Here is a 20,884-nt window from a genome sequence, read left to right as displayed (position 1 = left end):
GCCACACGTCTGAGTTCTGGCTATGAGCAGGAAGCGATATTTATCTATCTTTTCCAGGGCTAGCTCTTACAAAGCCTCCAGTGTGCAGTGTTCTTTTTTCTTTGCTGTCTTGTACAAATCAAGCCTGAAAACCACATGTTAAAGATGGCAGAACCATAGAGGGAAGGAATCTGGGTCCCTGAAACACTGCTTGCTGGAGAACCACCTGCTAATCCGAAACTCTGGTTTTAACTTTATGTGAGCAAAGAATTAAACTTCCACTGAGTTAAGTCATTTTGATGTTATCATTTATCTTTAAAAGCTAATATCATATAATTAACATAATTTTCTTATTCGCAAAGTAGGAATAATATTATGAGACTCAAACAGCACAGTACATGGCACATAGTAACTATTCAAAACATATTGTTTATCATCATAAGTTATTCCTATTAAGTTCACAATCAGTTGTCCTTTCATGTAAATTTGACCTGTCCCTTAAGACTCAAACTTCTATGACTTAGGAAATCATATTTCTAGCCCATGCTGATCTTTCTCTTATCACAAAACAATTTGGCACCATAAAAAAAGACTATCCTGTTTTGTTTTCCATTGAAAAATTAGATGTATCTGAGAGCAGAAACACTGCTATACCATCTGTTGTATCCTATAACACTGCTAAGATTATAACTGATTGACCATCAAGTCTGTATGTGGCAAAGTCACCAGTCACAGTACCTACCCTGATAGCCCATAGCTGATTGGCTCAGCAGGCTAGAAATTAATATTTATTATTGTTGAATGAATGAACGAATGAAAGTAATTTAATCATACTGGGTGGTCATAAATCAACTTTCTGGTTGTCAAGTCCTTACCACTCTTCAAAATTGAGAGCAGCATAAAAAGTGGGAAGGATCATCAGAAATTTACTACCAGTACTGAACCATTTTAGCACTGCTGATGGTGTACCTGCAACAAGGTTATACCTTTGTGAATATCCTTGAACTTAAATATAATACACAAAACTAGCAGAGATTAAGATGAAAGCTTTACCTCACCATGTTCAAGAAGCTGTTTTCTGGAATAAAACAAAAATATTCTCTATTAACTGACTGTTCATTATACTATAATTATATCAGAATGAACCTCCACTTATTTGTTCTTATATTTTAAATAAATTAATATATAAATAAAGCTGTTAGATAAAAATTACTAAGTTCTACCAAAAAATTACTAAATTAGATAAAAATTACTAAAAATGATGGAAATTTAAAAGGTATGATTTATAGTCATTCTATTTAACGTATATCAAAATGCTCTTCTTTGGTTAAGATAAAATGGGTTTTACTGACTGCTAAATATGACCTCTGGAGAAATAAATAATAAAAAGAATATTTATTAAATATTCAATCACATACATATATTATGCTTTAGATAAGCATGACTGTAACTTTTGAGTTATTTTTATTTTTCACAATTATAAATAACATGAACATCCTTGTACTTAAAACTCTAAGCATTTCTGAGTAGTTCCTTAGGATAAATTTCTAGAATAAAAGTTTTTGGGTAAAGCATATAAATATTTTTAGTTCCACAAAAGTTGTTTTACAAATTTTCTAAATATTTGTGCCTAAAAATTTACTAAACTTTTATGGCACACCTACTGTGTTCCAGACACTGCAGTGAACACAGTGTGGACAGCATAGATCCTGTTCTTATTCTCCACAGTTTGTGTTAGATTGACAAGAGGTACAAGACTGCTTGTTTTATTGCCCATTGTAAAGACAATATTTCACTTCTTAACAAAGCTTTGTAGTATAAAAGGCCTTCTCATATGGATTTTGGGTTTGGCAAGAGAAGTAAGGCAGTATAAATATGAAAGTTAGAAGTATAAGGAAGTTCAGGGGCACACACAAATCCAGAGATTAAAAAAAAAAAAAAAAAAAGAGTAGTGAGGGGAAGGCCTCTTAGAAGAGTAGTGAAATCACTAAATTATTTTTCCACCACTGCAGCTCCTTCCTGACTTTCGCAGTCAAGAGTGGAAGTGGGGGTGTATGGATGGGTTCCCATATGTCCAGAAACCTGTCAGTCACAACAGAATTCTGTAGTGAGCAATTGCATGTAAGGGAGAGGCCTGGTAGGTAAGTATTATAATCATCAAAGATCCCAACAATAACTATGGATACAAATAAATCTAGTAACTAACTTAGAATATCAGTGTACAACCAAATCATGAGAAACAAACAGGATGAAAGAAAAACACCAAGATAAATGAGCAAATGAACTGAACTCTCAAGAAAGTGTTAATATAAGTAATAAGTGTATTAAATGAAAGTTCCAATTATCTTCACAGATGCTTAAGAGAACACTGCATCCATACAAATAAAACAATCTGTAATAAAATAGAGCTTTCAGAGATAATGAAAAAAATGTATTTGCCAAATTTAAAACCTCAAAAGAAGGTCAAATAGCAGTATACACAACTGAAAGTTGTGTTGAAGATGCATTCATGAAATTCTGAGAGGAGAAAAAAATTAAAAATATGATAAATGTAATAATAGATGTTTAAAAAAGAGAGGCTAAAGCAAAAAAGAGAGGGAGAGAGAATATCCCTTGAGCTAAAGAAAAATCTGAGTGTTCAGATGAAAATTTCCATGAATAATTATATAAGTAGAGCAGAAATTTTATTTAAGAAATACCAGCTGAAAACCTGCAAACTCTGGAGAGAGATATGGACATTCAAGTACATGAAGCTCATAGGTAACTCCACACACACACTGCAAATTCACTAGATATAATAAATCCATCAAAAGCAAAAAATGAACTTTGAAAACAAAAAATCATCTCATATAAGGGAACCCCTTTAAGGCTATCAACAGATTTCTCAACAGAAACCTTGCAAGCCAGGAGAGACTGGGATACCTAAAAGTGCTCAAATAAAAGAATCTGCCATCTAAGAATACTTCACTTAGCAAAGCTGTCTTTCAGATGAAGGTGAGAAAGACAAATATTTCCCAGACAAATAGAGTTGAGGGAGTCATCATCACTAGACCTGCCTTATAAGAAATGCTAAAGAGAGTCCTTCAAGCTGAAATGAAAACATGCTAATCAGTAACATAAACATACATGAAAGTATAAAATTTGCTAGTAAAACTAACTATATAGTCAACCTCAGAGTACTGTAATACTGTAATAGTGGTGTGTAAATCACTTAACTCTAGTATAAAAAGACCAAAGCATTAAAAAATAAATATAGCTACAATAATTTGCTAACGGACACACAATATAAGAAGATACAGATTGTGACATCAAAAGCATAAAATGGGGACGAGGGAAGTAAAAAAGCAGAATTTTTTTTTTAAGCAGAATTTTTATATATAAATGAAGTTAAGCTGTTATCATCTTAAAATAGACTCATAACTATAAGATGTATTATGATAAGCACACAGCAAAAACGTACAACAAAAACATACAACAGATATACAAAAGATAAAGGAATCAAAGTATACCACTATGAAAATCATCACATGATGAAGAAAGATAGCATGAAAGGAAGACAGACACTACAAAACAGAAACAAGATGGCAAAAATAAGCCATCCCCATCTACCAATAATTACTTTAAGTATAAATTGATTAAATTCTCTAAAGATAGTAGCTAAACGGATAAAAAACAAGACCCAATCATGCTGCCTATGAGAGTCTCATTTTAGTTTTAAGGATACACATGAAGTAAAAGTGAACGGATGGCAACAAGTATTCCACTAAAATGGAAATGAAAAGAAAGCAAGGGTGTGTATATACATATTATATATAAAATCAGGAGAAACAGCCTAAGTTGAAAAATGTAACAAGAGATACAGGATATCCCAGGATATCCAGATCAGGCCTGTTGGAAATTTATCATCAAATCTTTGATGATGACATACCGCTTTAGATGATCACAAAGATCTAGGATCTTGATAACATATAAACTTTAGATAAAAAGTCCCTGAGATGTGTCCTTCCCCTCTCTCTTTTTTACTTGCATGTGTCCTCAATAGGTTTCTAATCAGTATACTTATCCTCGGCAGACACTACACCCAGGAAAAGTCCTTCCTAGCATTAAGGGACAGAAAGCTACTGAAACTGGAAAACCTGACTCTCGATCAATGCTGCTTTCAGAGAAAGGTCTTGATCAAAAGGAAGAAAGAAGAAAAAAATAGAAATCTCAATTAAATAGGAGTCGGGAGACAAGAAGGGGGAACTTTCGTGCCCTGAAACAATAGCAGAGTCCAGTAAGAAGAATAAGGATTCCTCTCCTTTCCTGGCAAGTATTCAGCCAATGAAAAGCCATGAATTTTTTGTTTACTATAGCACTCACAACTTTGTTTTCCCTTCCATAGAAGTGTTCTCTTCTCCTTGCTGTGCAGGGACTTGCATGTGGCTGACCATGGTGGTAAACCTCAAAGTGCAATCCTCTGCTGATCCCCAATAAACCCAACTGTGCTGAAGAAATTATCTGGCAGTCCAATTGTTTTAGGTCAACAATGAATAAAGGAAATGTGGTATGTGTGTATACTCTAAAACAATAATACTCTAATACAATAGAGTATTATTCCACCATTAAAAAAAAAAAAGAAAAACAAGGAAATCCTGTCATTTGCAACTACATGGATAAACCTGGAAGGCATTATGCTATGTGAAACAGGGCAGACAGGGAAAGACAAATATTTTATGGTATCACTCGTATGTGGAATCTAAAAATGACCGCCCAAAATATAAAACTCAGAAATAGCAGAATGGTAGTTGCCAGGATCTGGGGACTGGGCATAATGACATGATGTTCCTTAAAGGGTACAAACATTTAGTTATAAGATGAAGAAATTCTGATGAAGCAATGTACACCATACTGACTATAGTTGACAATACTGCATTGTATACTTGACATTTACTCATAAGGTAGGCCTTAAGTATCTACACACACACAAACACTCACAGTAACTCTGTGAGGTGATAGATGTGTTGAATGTGTTAATTAACTTGGTTGTGGTGATCACTTCACAACATTTATGAATATCAGATCATTGCATTATATACTTTACACATATTTATTTTGCAAAAAATGAAAATTATGAAAGAGAATATGGGGAACTATTTTAATGATATTGATGTGGGGAAGTGTATCTAAGCACAGAAATTAACAGAAAACAGAGAGCATACAGTTGTGATTGTATAGAAATTTTAGTCTTCTATAGAGCAATGATCATTAATAAGTTATAAACTGACATTCTAGAATAAAGCATGTTATACACATAATAGACAAAATATTACTGTCTATAATATAAAAATACACCATAAATTAATTTTCAAATGGGCAAAAAGAAATACAAATAGCCAACAGACATATGGAAAGATGTACTTCACTGGTAAAGATGTAAAACTTCACTTCACTTTCTAAAATGAGTTACTTCTTAAAAAAACTACCAGTAACAAAATGTGATTAAGAAAACTTAATAACGTTGGTATTCATAGAGATGCAGAGAAATGGATACCCTCACCATTATAAGCTCTCAGTATCCATCAAATTATAAAATATTCATAGTCCCATTTCAAATATGTTAAAGATTCTAAATACTGAAATAAGTGTCCATGTGAATGTGTATAAAGTTGGTAATTACTCATAGCATTGGTTGTTATGACAAAAAGAGAAACATAATCTAAACATTCACTAATGTAAGAATGGCTAAGTATGTGATAGTCACTCGTGATAATGAATAAATAAAACATGGGGACTACTATAAAGTATGAGCAAGATGCCCAAGAGAAACTGTGAAATAAAAGTAAAGTTAGATAAAGAACATTACAGCATACTAACACATATATATGGAATTTAGAAAGATGGTAATGATAACCCTATATGCAAAACAGAAAAAGAGACACAGAAGTACAGAACAGACTTTTGAACTCTGTGGGAGAAGGTGAGGGTGGGATGTTTCGAAAGAACAGCATGTATATTATCTATGGTGAAACAGATCACCAGCCCAGGTGGGATGCATGAGACAAGTGCTCGGGCCTGGTGCACTGGGAAGACCCAGAGGAATCGGGTGGAGAGGGAGGTGGGAGGGGGGATCTGGATGGGGAATACGTGTAACTCTATGGCTGATTCATATCAATGTATGACAAAACCCACTGAAATGTTGTGAAGTAATTAGCCTCCAACTAATAAAAAAAAAGAAAGAAAAAAAAAAGTAAAGTTACAGAATAATACCAGTAAAAAAAATACATTGTGCTTTCAGAAGTATTTCCTGAAATGACACATACTAAGCCATTTATAAACAGCACTAATTGAGGAATACATCTAAGAGAGGGGAATATTTCTTCTTTTCTTGATATACTATTTTTTCTGATTGTATCACCATAAGCATATAGTTGACCCTTGAACTATATGACGGTGAAGGGTGCAGTTGAAAGTCTGAGTATAAATTACAGTCAGCTTTCCATATACTTGGTCTCTCTATATCCTGAAATTCAATCAACCACAGATCTAGTAATAGTGTAATGTTTAGTACTGAAAAAAGTCTGGGAATAAGTGGAACCATGCAGTTCAAATCCATGTTGTTCAACAGTCAACTGTATTATTTTGTGGTTTAAAGGACCCTTCTGCCAGATACTCATAGAGAGCCAGAACTTTCAGGAATGTAATCACCAAGAAAGACCTCATTATTTCCACCAATTTGCCCCCTCAAGTCTGTCCTCTACATTGTTGTTGTTGTTTCAGTCACTGAGTCATGTCCAACTCTTTTGTGACCCCATGGACTATATAGTCCGCCAGGCTCCTCTTCTTGTTCATGGGATTTCCAGGCAAGAATATTAGAGTGAGACATTTACTTCTCCAGGGGTTCCTCCTGACCCAGGGATGGAATCCGCACATCCTGCATTGACAAGTGGACTCTCGACCACTGACTGAGCCACCAGACCCTCTCCATTTTTTTGAGACAGCAGCCATGTATCCTGGGCTTCCCAGGTGGCACTAGTGGTAAAGAACTCACCGGCCAAGGCAGGAGACTTAAGAGACATGGTTTTGATACCTGAGTGGGGAAGATACCCTGGAGGGGGTGTGGAAACCCAGTCCAATATTCTTGTCTGGAGAATCCCACGGACAGAGGACCCTGGAGGGCTACAGTCCACAGGGTCACAAAGAGTCATTCAAGACTGAAGTAGCTTAGCACACATGCCATGTACCCCTTCATCTTCTATTATTCAATTAAATATCTCAAGTCTCTTAATGCACTCCTTATGTAAATAGTTTTCAGAGCTCTAAAAACATTGTTTTTAGATTGTCAAGACACATTCTCTGGCTTCCACCTGATCAGAACAAGGTAGAGTGGATCTATTAACTCTCTTGATTTGGAAACAATTTCAACAAATAAGACTTTACCATTTCAACTATAAGATTCTAATTAGCTCTTCTGGCTACCATACAAAGTTGTTTACTGAAAATATAAGCAGAGGGCACAGGGTTCATGGAAACCCTGTGCACTAATTTTATAATTTTTCTGTAAATCTAAATTGTCCTAAAAAATAAACTTTATTAAAAAACAATAAATCTAATGGCTATATCTACAAATATAACGCAATTTGAGTTAGATTTTTTTCCTCAGAGGAAGTTTTCCTCACAATTTACTTCTCATGTCCTCTAACAGTGTGTGATTTAGTTATATTTTGCTTATATTTGTTTATACCATAATTCTAGTGACTGCTAAAACCACAAATAAATGTAATAAAACAGTTTTAACAATAAATGGAAAACTATTTCATGAATACTCAGAAAAGCAAGTTGCTTTCTCTGAAAGTTAAAAAAATCACCAAAAAAAACCACTTCAGCTTACTTCTGTTACTGACTTTAAATTGTAGTGGTATATTAAATTAAACCAATTTAAACTTTGAGTTAACTCACAAATATAAATCCTTCAAAACAAGTCCAAATACATAAAAAAGACACAGCCATCATACAGTCTTTCTTTTTTTCCAAGAAGAAGAAATCTAAATTTGGTTCATGTTTCCTTTCATAATCATAATGCTGAAGTTTAATGTACATTCATTTGGAAAACTGATATTATACTAAGTTATTTAATAACCAAATATTAAAAATAACTATGATATAATTACCTTAGATAAGTGTTTGCACATAAGACACACAGAATATCACGAAAAGCCTGTGAACAGAATCAAATTGATGAAACGTCTAAGGAATTAAGTGATATTTAAAATTCCCTGATTCATTAACAAAGACATCCCTACTAGAAAGAAATATTTTTATTATTAAAACAAGTCCTTGGGAATAATTTAGTTCCAGCTCTGCCTTAGGAAAGCAGTATCTTGAAGTTGTAACCTCCTTTTCTATGAAAATAAAAGGTACTAGAGCAAATCTTTCAGGTCTAAAATTCTAAGGTTTATATATGGGTAAATAGATGGGGAAACAGTGGAAACAGTGTCAGACTTTATTTTTTTGAGCTCCAGAATCTCTGCAGATGGTGACTGCAGCCATGAAATTAAAAGACGCTTACTCTTTGGAAAGAAAGTTATGACCAACCTAGATAGCATATTAAAAAGCAGAGACATTACTTTGCCAACAAAGGTCCGTCTAGTCAAGGCTATGGTTTTTCCAGTGGTCATGTATGGATGTGAGAGTTGGACTGTGAAGAAAGCTGAGCGCCGAAGAATTGATGCTTTTGAACTGTGGTGTTGGAGAAGACTCTTGAGAGTCCCTTGGAGTGCAAGGAGATCCAACCAGTCCATCCTAAAGGAAATCAGTCCTGGGTGTTTATTGGAAGGACTGATGCTGAAGCTGAAACTCCAGAACTTTGGCCACCTCATGCAAAGAGTTGACTCATTGGAAAAGACCCTGATGCTGAGAGGGATTGGGGGCAGGAGGAGAAGGGGACAACAGAGGATGATATCGCTGGATGGCATCACTGACTGGATGGGCATGAGTTTGGGTAAACTCCGGGAGTTTGTGATGGACAGGGAGGCCTGGCGTGCTGCGGTTCATGGGGTCGCAAAGAGTTGGACACGACTGAGTGACTGAACTGAACTGAACTGAACTTCTGACTGGAGTTTAAGTTTATATTTTACTAGATGCAAGTGGGCTGTAGTTGGGGAATTGGTTTCCACAAAGGAGGCAGGTTCCTCTAGCTATCTCAGAGGCTATTTTATCTCGAACTTCCAAGAAATTAGGACTCTCTCATCTCTGTCTACAAAGACTACATTCCTACCTCAAACTCTTGAGTATTATAAAATTAGCTGTGGCATACCTGCTTCCCTGGTCTACCTCAGCCTGAAGTGACTACTACAGAAGGCTTAAGAGCACTTATTAAGATGTATCAGCTAATGATGAGAGAGGGAGAAAGGAAGGAATGAAGATGAGTATGAAGCTAACGTTGGCCAAAGAGGTTTAAACAGCATTTATAGACAAGAAATTTACAAGAACTTAAAATTTTGTACTCTGCATGAAATGTGGCTTATAACTCACAGATAAACATTGGAAAGATACATAATAAAATTTGGACTCAAATGTTAAATCTAAGTTTAGAATTTTTAACTTCTCTCATTGATCCAAGAGCATCCTGCATGGAAGAATGTTTCAAATAACAAAAATGAGATTACACTCCTTTTGACAAGCAAAAGCCTATTCAAAGGTATAGACAACAGAACACACACATTTATAGGAGTCTAAGATTCAGTAGGGTCATGGTAAAATCATACTACACATTCCTTGCTCCTTTCCTTCCCAGAAGTGATTTCACACAAGTGAAAAGTTAAATGAACATCAGAAGTATCCCTGATATGGAAAATAAGCCATAACAGGACAAATAAAGACTGAGGCATTTATGTGGATGTGAAAGTGGAGTTAAGCTTTAATGCCTGCAGGGATGGTTATGTCTGTGTATGTGCATGTGTGTGAGCGGGATACATGTGTGTGCATGTCAGCTACTGCACAAACATGGCTTGAGCTGTGGTATGTTTGGGGGCTAATATTACGTTTATGAGGCTTTGTATCTTTATTTTTAAAATAGTTAATAATAGATCTAGCTATCATTTTCTCCTGTGCTGGATATCTCCCCACTGAATAGATAATTCTTGCATTAGTACTTCCAAGTGGGACCTCATAAGAGTAACACAAGCTGACATGATGGAATAGAGAAACTGGCTAATAGAGAGAACCTGCAACTTGAGCTGCTGCTGCTAAGTCGCTTCAGTGGTGTCTGACTCTGTGCGACCCCATGGACTGCAGCCTACCAGGCTCCTCCGTCCATGAGATTTTCCAGGCAAGAGTACTAGAGTGGGGTGCCATTGCCTTCTCCGGCAACTTGAGCTAGGCAGAGTCAAAGCAAGGGAGAGCAGCAAACTTGTGTGCGGTTTACTCACTCCCTCTCTCACCTCTGTCTATCCTGATTCTTTCCAAGTGGTGCCTAGGGAACTAGACCAAGGGTGAAGAAGCACAGATGTAGAGGGAATGCCTTCCTCACTCATAAATTATTCATCTTCAATGTGAAAACAAAAGAATAAGAAATGTGGGAACTGGAACTACATAGAGAGATAAGCAATTTGACTTTAAATATAGAATACTGACTTCAACAGAACCAGCTGAAGTAGAGACAACTTGCTGTGACAGTGGAGAAATAATGTTACTGCTATCTGCTTAAAAGCATAAAACACCTACTGACTAAAGGCAGGACAATTTTTCAATAATATAAATAAAGATGGTTCAAAATTGCTAAAAACTGAGGACCCATTGTCTTTAACCAGGCTTTCAGATAAACTACTCCCAGACCAAGAAAATCTTCCAGTAATATTTTAAACATTAGTTCTTCTATGGTGATAATACTTTCCTTTTTGTGTGTGTGAAAACAGTGAACAGTAGAGAATGATATTTTAATGGCTATACAAATTTCTATTCATGTTTCAAAATGGATCAAGACTTTTTTCAAAGTGTCTTATTTTGAAAGATACTGAAATGGTCATTCTACTTTTCTTTTTTAGTACCAATAACAATTGCAATTATTTAATCATTTGGGAAATTATTTGTTTAATGTCCCCACTGGATCAGACTGTGAGTTTCAAGATAGGGTGGACTTGTCTTATTTATCCCAGTGATTAACAAAGTTCTTACCATATAGTGGGTAACTGACACATTTCTTTTGAAAGAATAAATAAAAAATATCTTTTCTAATGTGGCAGATTAAAAACTCCATATAAAGTGATATAAAGAAAAATCTGAATTAAAAAAAGGTTTTAGGGAGGGGAAGAGTCATCCTAAAAGTAAGACAGCATTCTGAGCTATTAGCACTAACCTAAGTCCTTAAACCCAAAAGCAAGTAAAAAAAATTTTTAAATACCTTTTTAAAGATAAAATAAGTAATCACCACAACAGTTGGAAGCAACAATGTCTTTGAGTATCGCACTGGCGTCTGAAATGTAGCAAATTATTCAAAATATTTTTTATTAAATTTTATACAATAAAAATCTATGTCAAATTGTCACAATGAGATTTCTTAAAGGTAAAAGATATCTTTGTCATTAACAGAATATATATCATCAAGTTTCATGTTCTAACATAAGAATCAAAATTATAATGAGTTACACAAATATATCAAAAATTATAATTATAAAAACTATTAAAGCAAAATTAGCTATGGATATTATTTTTTCCTTTCTTGGGTTTTATCTTTCCTTTATTTATATAATAGTAAGATTTAAAATGTGTGTTTATTGATCCCTGGGTCCTAGATTATCATCTCCTGGGCTTTAACTTTCTATTATTTTCATTTGTGAAACTATAGGACTAACAACTGAGAAAGACTAGGTAATTACTGTAAGTATAAATAAATACTGAAATAAGAGCAGCAGCTAAATAATTCTCATGAGTTGTGATAGGGAGTGATTTACCACTTAACTAAATTATATATTTCTTAAAGGCAGGAACCAAGTTATTTAACTCTTTGTAGTCCTATTACAAACTGCCTCATAGATAGTGATCAATAATTGTTTTTGAATGAATGTATCACTGATTTGACAATAACAGAATAACATATGATTATTAGCATATTTACTTGGCAACATTTTATTATAAAATTTTGTAATATTTGAGATATTAAGTAAAATAAAACTGAATTTTTAAAAAACAGAACAATAATTTGGGCTTATTTTTCCTGAATGCTCTCATACCTCCAACTGGCCTATATTATTAAAAGTAACTGAAGTGCAATAATAGTAATTGACCATAGGTCACATCCTGTGCACTTGCCCTGGTAGGGGTCATTGTTTACTGACATTACATGTAAGAAACTAGATGAGAATGCCCATATTATTAGCAAAAATCATCATAAAAAATGATAAGAATAAATAAATTGGGTGTTTCCAAATAAAATTTTTGAGTTTCAGATTAAAGGGAAGAAAAAGAACTCTTCATACCTGTAGAGGAAAAAAAATAAAAGAATCACTCATACCGCTTTTTCCATGAAGTCAAATTCAGGAGCACAGGTGTAAATTAAGGTATCAAAATCTGTATATCTTAAGATTCTGGCGGCAATAAGGTCACTCAGGCGAATCTGGAAGAAAAATTATAATTACAAAAATAATTATAGTTAATAATAATTGGTTTGCTGCAGCAGTAATAACTTCTACAGAGAAGATATATCCACGGTACATGGATGCCCCTTCAAGAAAACAAAAAATACAGTGAACCCCATTATGTGCTGAGTTATGAAAAAAATTGAAAAAAAATTAAAATATCAAGAGAAATGAAAAGGAAAAAGAAGTCAGGGAAAATAAGTAGATAAGATGATAATACAAAGAATGAGCTAAAATCAACATTTGCTGGGCACAAACCACCGTGCAGCTGACCATGAAATTTCATGATCAGATCATTTATCAAGAACAAAACATTTTATGCTAACTCCTTTTACCACATATTGTAAATCATTAACAAATTTTCCATGTTTTGTTATTCACAAAGCCTCATACATTAAGCACAATTTTTTGGTGCTTCTTAATGGTTTTTCCAGTGGTCATGTATGGATGCGAGAGTTGGACTACAAAGAAAGCTGTGTGCTGAAGAATTGATGCTTTTGAACTGTGGTGTTGGAGAAGACTCTTGAGAGTCCCTTGGACTTCGAGGAGATCCAACCAGTCCATCCTAAAGGAGATCAGTCCTGGGTGTTCATTGGAAGGACTGATGCTGAAGCTGAAACTCCAATACTTTGGCCACCTGATGGGAAGAGCTGACTCATTTGAAAAGACCCTGATGCTGGGAAGGATTGAGAGCAGGAGGAGAAGGGGACGACAGAGGATGAGATGGTTGGATGGCATCACCGACTCAATGGACATGGGTTTGGGTAAACTCCGGGAGTTTGTGATGGACAGGGAGGCCTGGCGTGGTGCAGTTCATGGGGTCGCAAAGAGTTGGACATGACTGAACGACTGAACTGAACTGAATTTTTCAGACATACATTGAAGCCACTGACAATGAAGTTATTCTTCAAGAGAATTACAACAATTATGCATACCACTCTGATTTAGTTACTTGGTCTGGAAGGCCTGTAGAACTATTTTCTACTGATCATTTATTATTTAGTTTGGTGAGACAATTATTTTTACACTGCATCCTTAGAAGGTAAGAAAAATATCTAGTATGCAAAGTAGTAATTCAAATTACTTTACAAGAACATAAATTATTTTATATCAACTTCGATGATTATAGTTTTCAATTACTCATCATTGCCCTTATCTATCAGTACCAAGCATAATTTACAGTTAACTTTATTTTTCTAATTTAGAGTAGGGCTGGTGACTAATGATAATTTAACCAGGCCACTTTAGTTTCAAGTCTTTCTCACAGTTGTCATAGAAGTCACTGAAGAATACCAAGGGTGTATGTGTGTGTTTTAGGATTTATAAAGAGTTGGGTGACAATGTAGGCAAGTCAAGAAAGAAAATCACAGATCAATAATAACTTAAGATGCCTAAATAAAGTTTACAATAAAATATACATCCCCTAAAGAATAAAAATTTAAGAAAGACAAATAAACCTAATAAACCACAATGCAGAGCTAACAGTAAATGACAAATCCTTATATTTTGAAATTTCATTTATCATGAATATGTATATAGGGTCAATTGTACTGGATAGTGATAGCTCTTGTCATTTTAAGAGAGTTATCTACTATAATCCCTTGTTAAGTTTGAAGCAATTTCATCAGCAGACAGGGTTCTAACTGGAGAGTACTAGATATGGTAAATTTCAGAGTAGATTATTGCATGATACACTCATCTATTTTCTACCTGAACAGAAAGTGCTAAAAATCAAAAGTTAAATTCATGCACTGCTTTCTATTCCCTAAACACATTAGCTGATAGGAATTTATCTTTGAAAAGAGCCATCACTGGAGGCATTAGCTTTAAAACAGACAAAAACACTGTGCATTAGGGATGTGATCCATATATGTTCTAGAAGATGAAAAGATAGAGAATTTTTATCATATTCTTTATATAAGAAAAACTTTAAAGATATCAAATCACACCTTAATTTTAGTGTCTAATTATAAATAAAACTTTGAGTTCTATATTTCAAAGTTGAGGACAGACTGTTCATATTTACATTTATAATGAATCAATAACTTGCGAAACAAATTATTTGTATTTTAACCAAAATACAAACAACTATTTAACATAACTTTTTCCTAGAAGGTTTAGTCACCATTCATTAATGTACTTTTTTCTTAGTGGGCTGAAAAAAATCTACAGGATTTTAATACTGACTCTGCCAATAGCTAGCTTGGGACTTTGAAGAAGGTACTCAGCCTCCATAAGATACAGAGGTTTCATTTTAAAACAGATGATTTCAAAATCTTCTCCAACTATGCAATTACAAAGCTTTTAATATTCTAACTAGAAAGCACTTAGTTAGCTAGTTCAGTCGCTCAGTCATGTCCAACTCTTTGCGACCCCATGAACCGCAGCACGCCAGGCCTCCCTGTCCATCACAAACTCCCGGAGTTTACCCAAACTCATGCCCATCCAGTCGGTGATGCCATCCAGCCATCTCATCCTCTGTCGTCCCCTTCTCCTCCTGCCCCCAATCCCTCCCAGCATCAGGGTCTTTTCCAATGAGTCAACTCTTCACGTGAGGTGGTCAAAGTATTGGAGTTTCAGCTTCAGCATCAGTCCTTCCAATGAGCACCCAGGACTGATCTCCTTTAGGATGGACTGGTTGGATCTCCTTCCACCCCAAGGGACTCTCAAGAGTCTTCTCCAACACCACAATTCAAAAGCATCAATTCTTCGGCACTCAGCTTTCTTCACAGTCCAACTCTCACATCCATACATGACCACTGGAAAAACCATAGCCTTGACTAGACAGACCTTTGTTGGCAAAGTAATGTCTCTGCTTTTTAATATGCTATCTAGGTTGGTCATCACTTTCTTTCCAAAGAGTAAGCGTCTTTTAATTTCATGGCTGCAATCACCATCTGCAGAGATTCTGGAGCCCAAAAAAATAAAGTCTGACACTGTTTCCACTGTTTCCCCATCTATTTCCCATGAGGTAATGGGACCAGATGCCATGATCTTAGTTTTCTGAATGTTGAGCTTTAAGCCAACTTTTTCACTCTCCTCTTTCACTTTCATCAAGAGGCTTTTTAGTTCCTCTTCACTTTCTGCCATAAGGGTGGTGTCATCTGCATATCTGAGGTTATTGATATTTCTCCTGGCCATCTTGATTTCAGCTTGTGCTTCTTCCAGCCCAGTGTTTCTCATGAGGTCCTCTGCATATAAGTTAAATAAGCAGGGTGACAATATACAGCCTTGACGTACTCCTTTTCCTGTTTGGAACCAGTCTGTTGTTCCATGTCCAGTTATAACTGTTGCTTCCTGACCTGCATACAGGTTTCTCAAGAGGCAGGTCAGGTGGTCTGGTATTCCAATCTCTTTCAGAATTTTCCACAGTTTATTGTGATCCACACAGTCAAAGGCTTTGGCATAGTCAATAAAGCAGAAATAGATGTTTTTCTGGAACTCTAGCTTTTTCGATGATCCAACGGATATTGGCAATTTGATCTCTGGTTCCTCTGCCTTTTCTAAAACCAGCTTGAACATCTGGAAGTTCTTGGTTCACATATTGCTGAAGCCTGGCTTGGAGAATTTTGAGTATTACTTTAATAGCGTGTGAGATGAGTGCAACTGTGCAGTAGTTTGAGCATTCTTTGGGATTACCTTTCTTTGGGACTGGAATGAAAACGGACCTTTTCCAGTCCTGTGGCCACTGCTGAGTTTTCCAAATTTCCTGGTATATTGAGTGCAGCACTTTCACAGCATCATCTTTCAGGATTTGAAATAGCTCAACTGGAATTCCATCACATCCAGTAGCTTTGTTCGTAGTGATGCTTTCTAAGGCCCACTTGACTTCACATTCCAGGATGTCTGGCTCTAGGTGAGTGATCACACCATTGTGATTATCTGGGTCTTGAAGATCTTTTTTGTAAAGTTCTTCTGTGTATTCTTGCCACCTCTTCTTAATATCTTCTGCTTCTGTTAGGTCCATACCATTTCTGTCCTTTATTGAGCCCATTTTTGCATGAAATGTTCCCTTGGTATCTCTAATTTTCCTGAAGAGATCTCTAGCCTTTCCCATTCTATTGTTTTCCTGTATTTCTTTGCATTGATCACTGAGGAAGGCTTTCTTACCTCTCCTTGCTATTCTTTGGAACTCTGCATTCAAATGGGATATCTTTCCTTTTCTCCTTTGCTTTTCACTTCTCTTCATTTCACAGCTATTTGTAAGCCCTCATCAGACAACCATTTTGTCTTTTTGCATTTCTTTTCTATGGGGATGGTCTTGATCCCTGTCTCCTATACAATGTCACGAACCTCCGTCCATAGTTCGTCAGGCTCTCTGTCTATCAGATCTAGTCCCTTAAATCTATTTCTCATTTCCACTGTATAGTCATAAGGGATTTGATTTAGGTCATACCTGAATGGTCTAGCGAATGGTCTAGAAAGTACTTACATGGTCTGAAACACCTAAAATTTTAGATGTCAGAAATTTCACAACGATTGTTCCACAAAACCAAGCACTACCTTGAATTACCTAGAAAATAAACAAAATAAATAGAAGTCAGAAGACTAAAAAGCCCTTTCTCTTGGAAATTATTAATAACGAACATTCTAATAACAAGTCTTAAGTGAAAGGGAAACACAAACTTGAAGAATTTTTTTAAAAATAAGGTAATGAAAACTACATACTAGAAACTAAGGAATGTATGTAACACAGTGATCAGAAGAAAATGTATGGCCTCAAAAACTTTTATCAATAAAAAAATGGGGGAGAATGGATCCATGGATATGTATGGCTGAGCCCCTTTGCTGTTCAACTGAATCTACCACATTGTTAATCAGCGATATCCCAGTACAAAATAAAAAGTCTGTAAAAATTAGAGTAAAAATAAATGAAAAGCCTGACTCAAATATCTAGATAAAAAAACAACAAAATAAAAAGAAAACACATGAAAGGAAATACTCAAGAGAAAAACAGTCAATCATATTTACACTTATGTATATCCATTTTGTTGTCCTTTATTTCTTCTGAATGTTCTAAGACTCTTTCTCTCATCATTTACTTCCTGCTTTGAGGACTTCCATTTAAGGGCTGCTCTGCTAAAAACAAATTCTTAGTTTTCCCTCATCTGAGAATATGTTTTACTTTCCTCTTCATTTCAAAAAGACACTTTTACTGTATATATAAATTATCATTCACAATTCTTTCCAGCATTTTTCAAATGCTGTGCCATATCCTTCTGGCTCCGATAGTTATAGACAAGAAGTCTGCTATAGTTCAAATCTGTTTGGGCCTAAAGGTAACGTCCCATTTCTTCCTATCTCCTTTCAAAACTTTTTCTTTGCCTTTAGTTTGCAGCAGTTTATGATTGTGCCAACTTGACATGGATTTTGTTAGCTTTATCCTACTTTGGATTCACTCAGTTTCATGACATACATATATATATATATATATACACACACACACACACATATATACATACACATACATCCACACACACACACAATCATACACACACATATGCATATGGCTACTTTTGAGCTGCTAATCTTTTCTTTTGTATTTTAGATCCATGGAGTATTTTTCAGTATAGATGGAATTTAAAAATCTATGTTCATGAGTAAACCTAGGCTTAATCATACTGTTCATGCCTGACCTTAGTACTGAGCTTTAGATTACCAACGTGGTTTTGTTTTCCTTCTTGTAAGGATTTACATTCCTTATGATACACACAGAGTTCCCCTTGGGTTTTGAGTAAATTTCAGCATAAGCTCAGTTCAATATTTACCTTGCAACTAAAAACTGAGGTCTTCCATTAAGCACTGAATTTGCTCCTATTGAGGAAAACGGTAAGTGAATCACTTAGGCCTAAAAGCACTTGTTTAGGCTTTACGTCATAAATACTTATCTTTGCTAAAGATACACAGAAGCTAAAAATAGAGAATACCTAATACCTAGCAAGGGGAAAAAGAATCTTTCTTCCAACGTACCACATGATGGTAAAGAATATTAAAATTAGGGTTTGATCACTCATAAGTGACAATTCTCCTATACATTATTTTACTGTCATTCAATGCAAAAACACAAGGATTTCCTTGTTTTCAAATTTCCCAATTATGACAGAGTAAGATATGCAACATAATCTTTATTCCATAGGCATGTAAGAATTACTTGGAGTAATAAAATAGGTGTTTTTGTAAAAAAAAAAAAAAGTGTCAGTTCAAAAAGTTTTGCCTTTTCTTTTTTACTCTTTAAAAAAAAAAAATAGCCATATAAAGCGAGAATATCTTTTATGCTGTTTAGATGACCATGATGGTTCGTTTCTCCCTTTTGCAAGAAACTGGTGGTATTAAGTATATCAATTTAAAAACATACATATAAATTGAATATTCATAATGTCGTAACTTTTCCCTCATTCAGATATTTTTCTTTGAAATTCTTGAGTTGAAAGCTTTTTATTGTTTCTGATCTAAAACTGAAAATATACAAGACAATAAACTTTCCTCTGAGCACAATATTGGCAGAATTCCCTAAATATCCACAGGCACTGCTGATTTGCTATCATTTTACAATAATTTGTAATTAATACTTTGCTTTTCTTTTGAGTTCAATTATTAAATAAAAATCTTTAAATTTTCTTTGATTTCTTGGTTTAATCTTTAAAAAAACAGGCATTGCCAATTTTTCTGAAATAAAATAAACTCATATATCATACATTAGAAGGGTAATGTGATTCAATAACTTACATGCATTTTCATCATGAGGATGGGAGAATGCCTCCAGTATTGAGAAACTGGCAACTCATTCCATTTTGTTCATTTGTGTTCTGAGTAGATATTTACCTTATATTTTCCAGTTTTACCATAACAATATGTAATATGTAATCACACAGTTCTCCCATATGGCAGATTTTATTATTTAGAAAGAGTACATTAAAGACCCAGAGAAAAAGAATGTCATCTGTCTGATATGAGAATTAAGTCATCGCAACACCTACCTAATAAAATACTTACTTTACTTTGTAACATAACACACAAGTATAAAGGTGACATGGGCCATTTATGTGTACATTTGGGAACAAGTGAAACAAAGATCAGGTAGTGGCTGAGTTGAAATTAAAAAGGGACTGTGAGGTTGTAAGGAAAATGTTAAAAAGACAAAGATAATAAGAATCTAAAGATGGAAGATGAAGATTGATGATGAATAAATGCAGAAAAAACAAAAAGGGACAGCAGGGACAGAACTACAGATTGAGTTATGTTGAAGAGAAGGTTACTAAGTCTAAAGAAAAAAAAAAAAAACTCAAAGCAAATGGAAAAAAAAATTAAAAGCAAGGTAGTAGGGGTATAGCAAAATGAAAAGTAAAGAAGAAAGGCCTGAGAATAGTGCTGAAATAAATGAACTAACTTCTTGAAAATGACTTGTAGATGTTGCTAAGGATTATTTCCCACCATATGAAAGTAGCTATAATATTTATTAACTATAAATCATTCAATTCTTAAAGTATATTACTTGTATTCAGTTTGTAGAAATAAAGAAGGATTTGAAGAAATTGTGGTTAAAAATGTTGAATCTTACCCAAAAATGGAGTTCAGATACTCCAAATCTTTGAATTTTATTTCTCTTTAGAATTATCACCTAAAATGCATATGATATAAAATAAAATAATTAAATAAAATTAACATTTATATCTTATATGAATGATACATTTCAAAAATCATGCAGCCAACCCCTTCTACCTTGGTTATCACCAGACATTTTCCTTCATTTTGGATTTTCCTGAATTTGGAAATGGAAAATTTTGGGGGGTGTGAGAGCCAAATGCTTTCTGTGCCAAAATGTTGACTCTAGAATCAAGTTAATTCCTCACTGAGTTACTTGGGATGTTTTATGTAGGAAAACTCCTCTGAGGAGGCAGATGGTGTGGGGAAGGTACATTCCATGCAAGTATACACATAAGTTACCCAGCAAAAGGAAAATTCTTCCTCTCCAAACTCCCACAAATTTTAAAATGTTAAAAAATATGTCTAACTGAATTTATATGAAAGAAAAGGTACTTATCAGGTGCCAAGAAAAGGAGGTGATTTTTAAAAACTAAACCATTAATTAGGAGAGAACCTATGACAGTTTTTAAGGAGGTCTGTAGAACAGAGTTACAGGGTTACAAATGTGAGCTTATATTAAAAGGGAGGGCAATAGAAGTGACTTGAGGCTATGTAAGGTTAATTAAGATTCGTGCATACAGTTGGGATCCTCAAAATCCCTGGGATCCTTGGTGCTATCAACTAAATATTTATGTCCCTGTACAAAT

At 34.7% G+C, this 20,884-nt stretch overlaps 1 protein-coding gene across 1 annotated transcript in view; it reads right to left on the bottom strand.

Moving 5' to 3' along the window:
- DPY19L2 (dpy-19 like 2) overlaps positions 1-20,884 on the bottom strand; it is an 83,862-nt gene that overhangs the window by 21,401 nt on the left and 41,577 nt on the right. The window contains exons 12-17 of the mRNA XM_043872443.1: positions 20,152-20,211; positions 17,026-17,106; positions 12,470-12,571; positions 11,360-11,431; positions 8,130-8,176; positions 1,033-1,057 (exon numbers count right to left, since the gene is read on the bottom strand). Of these exons, the coding sequence (XP_043728378.1) occupies positions 1,033-1,057; positions 8,130-8,176; positions 11,360-11,431; positions 12,470-12,571; positions 17,026-17,106; positions 20,152-20,211 (387 nt within the window). The remainder of the gene's footprint in view (positions 1-1,032; positions 1,058-8,129; positions 8,177-11,359; positions 11,432-12,469; positions 12,572-17,025; positions 17,107-20,151; positions 20,212-20,884) is intronic.

The sequence above is a fragment of the Cervus elaphus genome, chromosome 18, assembly GCF_910594005.1.
Source record: "Cervus elaphus chromosome 18, mCerEla1.1, whole genome shotgun sequence".
Lineage (NCBI taxonomy): Eukaryota > Metazoa > Chordata > Mammalia > Artiodactyla > Cervidae > Cervus > Cervus elaphus.
This window is presented reverse-complemented; position numbering and strand designations above follow the sequence as displayed.